This window comes from Cornus florida, unplaced genomic scaffold (genome assembly GCF_030987335.1).
Source record: "Cornus florida cultivar Cherokee Brave unplaced genomic scaffold, ASM3098733v1 CherokeeBrave_3.0.0_Hap2_Chr04, whole genome shotgun sequence".
NCBI lineage: Eukaryota > Viridiplantae > Streptophyta > Magnoliopsida > Cornales > Cornaceae > Cornus > Cornus florida.
Window position 1 is genome coordinate 95,008,359 of NW_026775574.1, and position 8,521 is coordinate 95,016,879.

The 8,521-nt window shown below is 34.6% G+C and overlaps 1 protein-coding gene across 1 annotated transcript; it reads right to left on the reverse strand.

Annotated features, from left to right (window-relative positions):
* Positions 1–2,708: 2,708 nt before the first annotated feature.
* On the reverse strand, positions 2,709–3,725 carry LOC132302341 (36.4 kDa proline-rich protein). The gene has a single exon (XM_059799177.1). It carries the CDS (start codon positions 3,604–3,606, stop codon positions 2,935–2,937), a length of 672 nt encoding a protein of 223 aa, XP_059655160.1. The 5' UTR covers positions 3,607–3,725; the 3' UTR covers positions 2,709–2,934.
* Between the last annotated feature and the right edge of the window lie 4,796 nt (positions 3,726–8,521).

Sequence of the window (8,521 nt, forward strand, 5' to 3'; positions counted from 1 at the left end):
TATACTTCTTGCAAACATATTCACAAAGCCATTACCATTGGAGAATTTTGTTTATTTAAGAGAAAAATTAAGAGTGGGGTATTTCTGCATTAAGGGGAGAGTGTTGAGACTTGAGAATAATGCAAAAATACGCGTTTAGTACATGGGTATGGGTATGTTGTTCATGTTAACGTGTATGTGTTACGTGAATGGTGGTTGATTATATTAATCGTGGGTGGTATGTGATTAATCTGGTATGTGATTAATCGTGGCAATCGCTTTGTTCGTGGGATCCCGATCTTCTCCAATTCTCACCCATCACTATTAAATCACCATTACAACACACTAGCAACATTGTAATCACATATACAACACTTGTATAACAACAATGTCAAAACCATTAAAGCTAGAAATCAACACCTTAATTTATGTAGTTATTAAGTTGTCAATTTCAAGTAATTACATTAACGATTTAAAATTATTACGGAATCGATTTAAATGCACATAATAATGACGGGACAAAAAGAGGAACAAAGAGAGGATCCTGGTCTTTTTTTGTGAGGTTCTTCAAACCCTGGTTATCTTATATATTTCTTTTCAATAAAGTTTATTTACCGAGAATATATATATATATATATATATATATATATATATATATATATATATATATGGCAATCATCTACAATTTTGAATACATTCTTTGACAAAATGGAAACTATAAACATTCACACAGGATAATGAATGAATGATTTTGTCCTTGTAGTGTTGGGACACCGATTCAACAGTTTTCTAAGGAACTACAAGATGCAGTGTTGGGACACCGATTGAATTTCGCAACAAAAAACAAAAGTGCATGTGTTGACGCTAAAATCGGCTCTTAAGATCCGATTCGGGATTGATATGATGCGGGCGTGCCTCCCTTTTTTGAGTTCAAGAAATGGCTTAATTAAAAGATCTTTATCAATGAATAATTATAGTAACGTTTGAGAAAATTAAAAAATGGGAGAAATAGATATAGAAAGAAAGACATGGAGAGAGATTTAGAGGAATGTTATTATGGGAAAGAGCTTGAGAAAGCAAATAAATAAATTAAAAATTCTAAGAATGCTGGACCACTATTACTCGTTTTTTTTTATTTATAAAATAATTCGTAGACAAATCCTATATATAAGTTTTCTAAATGCGATACTACTCTATATCATAACTGCAAATAAATTCAAAATTGACTGTCATAGATAAACACTACTTCTTAACTAAAACCAAATACACGATAAATATTACACATAAATCCTAAATCCTATCCATCATCTCATTGTTCAAAAATTTTCTATCCGATTAGTGCTCTCGCATGTTGCATGTAACTTTGCAACATCTGCCACATCATTTCTCCCATGATGGTAATCCATGTCGATGTAGATGACTCTCAGCCCAACCTTCAGTCCAACCTGATAACTAATCCAGACTAAATTCAGCCCAAATATCATTCAAGGCCCAAATACCAAAATGGGTGTCAAAGGTATGTCACCAGCATTAATTGTTCGCCCAATTTCGATTGAAAATAAAAAAAAAATTCAGTAAAAACAAACTCGTCAAAATTCTTTGGAAACTGTGTCGGTCAGTTTAACCGTTCGCGGTTCAAACGGTGTATTATCTTCCACAAGCTAGTGATCCCACCGCTCGCAAATTTGGAGGGTAACTAGCTTGGTCATAAACTTAAAATATAAGCTAATTTTTCTGGCCTTTCCTCTTCATAGCCCTACTTTTAGATGCTAGAAAAATGGTTATGTGACCCCCACATACAAAACACAAGCTGGTCCTACCCTACATATTATGTAGTACCACTAGTTTCGCACCGTCGCACCTAGATAAAAATCCCAGAAGAACATGATCATACCAGAATTTTCGTTAATTTTGCTAATTAACTTCTTGCAATCAATGGTGTGTCATAATTTTTGTTTCTCATTCCTTCTCACAATGTTTGATCCTATGTATATATATCGATCATAAAGTATTTACTAATAAAATACTTTAATGTTTGAGCAATATGGATGATATAGTATCACCAACAAATTAATATTCCATTTATTATTATTATTATCATTATATATATATATATATATATCTATATATATATATATCGATGCTAATAATTTTGTTGTCATGTCCTCTATTATTGATCTATCTAAATATTTTACCACCCGTCTCTTAATTCTGAATCATATGTCACGAGATGCAATCTACTTTTAAGGAGTGACATTGAGGGTGACCATTTGAAATATAATAGTCCCTTTATCCACCATCTATGCTCTCGTGAACAATCTTTGTCACAATCAGCTTTTTATATATAATAAGATACAAACCCACTGAGTGTGAGTCACCATAATTGTTTATTTTGAACTTACTTACCTACAGTATGGTACTGATGGGTCACTATTTTGATTGAGTTGTAAGTGGTGGTGGAGGCCATGAGGAGAAGACAGTTTAGGGTTTGTAGATGAGATAAGCGATCGGAGGAGAGAAGAGAGAGGGACGTTTTTATTATTTTAATTTAATAAAAATATAAATGGAGTGCTAGAATATCTCTTTGGAGCGCAAATACAGTACGTTTAAATTAAATTTTTTTCAATTTTATTTTTAAGACGTCAATTTGATATTCCCAAACATAACTTAAAGTAATGTTATTTGTACTGATTTAGGACCTACAATTTGGGTGCGAAAGTAGGTGAGAGTTGGGAAAAAAGATATGCAGCACATGAAATTCAAAATGTGCCCCCTCAATTCACACATACCCTTAAAATCCTACTTTTGAAAACAGCAAATGATCCAAACCCTAATACAAATTACAGTTAAAAAAAAAAAAAAAAAAAACCACAATAAAAAAAATAAAAAAAAAAAAGAAAAAAAGCAAAGACACTAAAGAACCTAAAATTCCAGGATGACAACATTGAAGTACACTTAGAGAGGAGGGCACACAAAACCAGGTGGAGGAGTCTTCCCACAAGTGATTAGTGCTTGAAGTGCAAGAGGAATGAAAATGTTGAGATTAAGTAGTTTAAGCCTTATGGTAGTGCATAGACAAACAGCTGCTTCAAGCTCCAACAACCCTTTAAGCACTGGGCAGCACACATTCTCAACTGGATTCCCTAGCCCAATATGCACCAAACCTCCAAGCACATCCACACAAAGCCCTAGCTTCAGCGCGTTAATCGGACACTTCGGTTGAGTTGTAGGCGGTGGACTTACACCCGGTGGTGGTCCACCACCGCCGCCTCCAGGAGGACCGGTATAAGGTGGGTACGGAGTAGTAGGTGGCTTAATTATAACCGGAGGATTTATTATAGGAGGCACTATAACTGGTGGCGATATGACCGGAGGTGGCATGATGATTGGTGGGACAATTATTGGCGGGTTGACTGAAGGCGGTGACACCTTCGGAGGACGCCCTCCTCCGTGGTGCGGTGGGTGCTTGGTGGACGGTGGATGCTTCCGGGGAGTCTTGGGCGGATGAGGACGGCGGTGGGGTGGTTGTGGTGGTGTACAGTAGCCACAAGCATAGATGGGTGGCAATGACACTAGCATGAAGATCATGCATATGAAAAACATTGCTGTGAGCTTTAATGAACCCATGCCTACTTTGGGTTCCTAAAGGACTACTACAACTAGTACTATATTCTCTTCCTCTCTTGGGTTTTGATGGCTTTGATTCTAAGATTTATAGCTGAAATTTATGGGCAACCCGTGAATGGTTAATTTCATAAATGAAATAAAGATAAAAGAAAGAAGAATGTAGTACATATAGTGTCTGAATGAATCCTCTGCTGTAACTAATACATGTTACATAATTTTTCAACACACTTCGATTTATTTTTAACACATTTCTTCTTTATTTCTGTTTTAAATTTTATCAGATTTTGAAATTAAGAACCAATAGCGTTAAAACAGGTGTGTTAAAATCATTTTTGAATATTAAATTATATTTCAATACATTTATTAATGTATTATAATATTATTTAAATAAATTAAGAAACGTTATAACAGGATTCAGCAAGGACTACTATAGCACAGAATCCGAACTCGTCAAGTCCGTCTAAAGAATCCCAAAGGGATCGATTAACACAAACTGGATTGTTTGGAATGTTGTTGGTGCTTTGCGAATTTCAATACACAATCCGTGACTCCTACAATTCAATCCGTGAAGAAACAGTTTGCACGGACTTATGTGGCACGAACTCTTTGTTTTGTTGCTACATTTTTTAATTTATTTTAATATTTATTTATTCCTGGTGCTTTGAAGGACGTAGAGCTTGTGTTTTTCTAGGGTTTCTTTCAATTATTTTAGTCAGTCTTCGAGATTGATCTTGTATGGGTTTGAGCAGTGACTCTGAATTTACAGCCAAGTCTGAGGTCTCCTTTTTGTCCTCATTTTCTGTTGACAGTGACAGAGAGATGGTAGTCTGATGAAAGCACGGTGAAGTTTGGAGTGATTAATCGCAGGTCATTTTCTTGGATTAATTAAATCATTTTTTTATTTTTTTATTTTTTTTTTTTTTCTCTCTCTCTCTTTAGGAATGCTAGTTTTAGACCAGATGATATTTTCACTGAATTTTACATTAGGATAATGCTATTCACACCAGGGTGATCATAAAATGTCATTAGAGTGCATTTTGAATATTGTCCTAAAATCCTAGGGAAGAAAATGTCACGTTTGATAGGAAATAAAGAAGATGTGACATCACTAGAAAAGAGAAAAGAAAGAAGAATGTTTTAATTACTTTTATCATTATATTCAATAATATTTATATATATATGGTAATTTATAGAGGATAGTATTGTAATTTAAAACTTATATAATTTAAGATAGTATTTAAATTAAAACTTTTATAATAGTCCACTTATCTTCTTTTTATTTTTTCTACCATTTTTTTACGGATGAGAATTTGTAAAGAAAAAATAATGGGTCATTCTTCGTATTCATTCCTCCCTTCCTATTTTCTTTCAATACATTTTCTTTCATTCTTACCTTACCGAACACAACATAAAGAGTATTTATTTCTCTCTGTGTTTTAGCAAAATAGGAAGAAGGAAAACTTGAACAAGGACACATTGAAGAACTGAACGTTCTACCCACTAATAAGTATAGAACTAGTGAGTATTTCTTTATTCACTAACTACTCGTAAATCATGATTGAAATACAATCCAATTCATTATTTCATACTTTTTCATCGTATTTAGTAGGTGTAAAGAAAAAGAAAAGGCCTAAGTTAAGGAGTGTTTGTGTTCACCTAAATTTAATTTCTTCTTATTTTATCACAATCCGATTTCAGATATTTTCAAATTTCATTTCCTACACTATTAAAAACAAGCTATATCAGTTTCCAATATAGAAAAAAAAAAAAAAAAAAAGTAATAATTACTGGTTTATAATAATAATATGTCATGTTTTAGGGGATCATGGCTGCCCATTTTTTTTTTTTCAAATTTCTAGGCTTTAGTACTGTCAAGAAAGAAACTTTTAGCAATACATTTTGGATCACTAATGACTTGACTTGTATTCTTTTAACTTTGGAACGACTTATTGCACCGATTCTACAGTAACGGTGACTTCATTGACTTGACTTGGAAGTCCTTCGGTGGAAAGACTTATTGCATCAATTTTGAAGTCACAATGCCCATTATACACGCACATGAATTTTTGCACGCACAGATGCAAAAATAAATAAATAAGAGCATATACATTAAAGATAGACAATGGGTGGTTAATTATTTGAGTTTTTTTTATTTTCCTAAAAAAATTAAAAAGGCAGCCAGAGAGCCCACAACTCAAGCAGAGGAAACAGGGGAGACTTCAAACACCAAGAGCCATGTGATTGATAGAGGAAAAAGACCCACAAAGAGCACATGCGATGATGTCTAATCGGGTTCACTTCAGAAAGGGAACATATCAACTTTTTATTTTTAATTACTTTTAATTTGCAAAATATTCGTACACCCACTTCTTTTTTATTTCTTTCTTTTTTTGTTTTTGTAATATCTATTTATCCAAATCAAATAAGGTGCACATCGGAGCTAGACTATGGTTTGTGCCTGGCTGGACGTGACCATTGACCTCCCTGCTCTTTATATTGGTGTATCTAGAGATTAAAGGGTAAAGTTCAAAAAATAAAACCTAAACTTTGCTCTCCCCAAGAAACACCATTAACAATTTCTTTTTCTTTTTCTTTTTTTTTTAATTACAGAAAACCACCTAAACTATCCCCACTTTAAAAAAAAAAACAACATACAAGTGGCACCGTTCCGTTAAATTTTGGTCATGACTATATTCTATAAATTAAAAATGACAATCATACCCTTATATACAAATACATATGTTGTAGTACACGTACACACATATATACGTATAACGTAATACATATACATCTTATCGAGAATACAAAATTCAACACCAAATCGTCATCTCTCTCCACCATCACAAACCCTAATTTTTATTCTTTCCCATTCAGCCACCTCCAACATCCATGGATGCCACCACCATCTCTCCCTCTCTCTCGACCTCATGCAACACCAAATCGTCATCTCTCTTCACCAACACAAACCCTAATTTTTATTCTTCCCCAACCAGCCACCTCCGGCATCCATGGACGCCACCACCGCCTCTCCCTTTCTCTACAATACACCTCTATCTCTCTCTAATCCACCTCCAACTCCAACAAGAAATTGAAGATAGTGAGAAAAAATTTTTTAAAGTTACAACAAGCAACAAGACTCCATAGGGCGGATGTAGGGGAGGCAATCAGGTGGGCCTGATCATTCGACCCCCCTTCCCCCCCCCCCCCAAAAAAAATAAATAAATAAATAAATTAATTAATTAATTAATTAATTAATTACTATAGATAAATTTAGCCCAATAAAAAAAATTAAAAAATTAGTAGTAGTATTTGCCCAAAAAAAAAAAAAAAAAATTAGCCGATCCAAACAAGCCCAAGAGTTAAGCCACAGTTTTTAAACAAGACCCAAGCCAAACAAACCCTAAATTCTTAATACTAGCCTATCCATTGACAATTCCTGGATTCGTCCTTAAGACTCCCACTCTCTCTATTTTTGAACCTTTGGAACCCAACCAAAAATTTAAAGTTGCAACAAGCAACAACACCCCCATTCTCTATGTTTTCGAGCTATTGGAACCGAACTTTCCTACAAAATTAAAGAGTCAAACGCATAACCCCAAAGAAGAAAATATCTTTGTTTTGCGGCTTGATGATCAACCACAAACATTATTATGCGGATCTTTGTTTTGCTGTTTGATCAACCAAAAATATCATTGTGGGTGACCGATCACAATCGTCGGCAATCCAATCACAAGACCCTAAATTCTAGCAACAAGACCCAATCACAAATGCTAAAAATTCAATCACAAAAGTCCAAAAAATCTATTGTCGCCTATCACCAAACCAACCCAATCACAACTCCCCGAATATTTGTGTTAATTCTTTCAATCAAATCCCCTAATTTAAACACATATCTTTGCAACCAAAACAATTTTTATTGTTTTTTGTTTTGGGAGAAGAAGAATCTTTGTGGGGTAGAGAGAACGATGACGGTGGCAGTGGTGGCCATGGACGGACGATGGAGGTGGTCGTCGTCCTCATCGCTGCTTCGCTGTTGGTACTATGTGATTGTTACTTAAGGAACGCGAGGTCCACTAGGCTTCTTGGTCATCTCTTCCTCCTCCTCTGTATTTTTTCTCACACAAACACAACCAGATTACCGTCGGGGATGGTCAAGTAATGAACACGAGAGCATAGAGAGAGAGCCGTATGTGTAAGGTCGTGTTTGGCTCTAAAATAAGTAGTGTAATTAGGTCGTGTTTGGCAATAGTGTTAAGTACTAAGTAGTTAATATAATAAGGTGATGTGTTGTTGCAATGTTGTTCATATTGCATTTGACACATAAAATGACAGTATTTCACTAAAAGGTAATTTTGTAATTAACATTTTCAGTGAGGGCAAATTGTTACTTTGTCGTTAAATACACTTTTTTGATAGTCCCCGCAGGGCATCTTATAATTTTTTTGTGCAATAATTCAGTGAAGTTTTTTAAACTTTATCTCGAGATTAAATAACTTTAATTTGGAACTTGCCACATGGAATATTGTGGTCAACTCTCGGTGACGAGAGGAGCAGTTTTGGTTTGTTAAAAATAGGAAACTCTTGGGTAACTAAAGACCACACAAGAATAGAAAAGGCCCCAAATGGGTCGGGCAACCACCTAAACTAACTTAACTTGCTTCCATCACTCTTCCTCCTTTATTCCGCAATTCCAAATTAACTAAACAAAAAATTAAAAAATCACTAACAAAATTTCTTTCTTTCTTTTCTCAAATCTCACTCCTTTTCCAAGAGTTATACAAATTCCTTCTGCAATATTTGCCGGCAAATATTATAAAAAAACACTAATTGTGTAAGTTCTTTATATTTTGAAGGTTTGTGGTGGTGTTGGTGGTTGTCACAGCAGTGGTGGTGGTGCAAAAGGTGGCGGACAAAA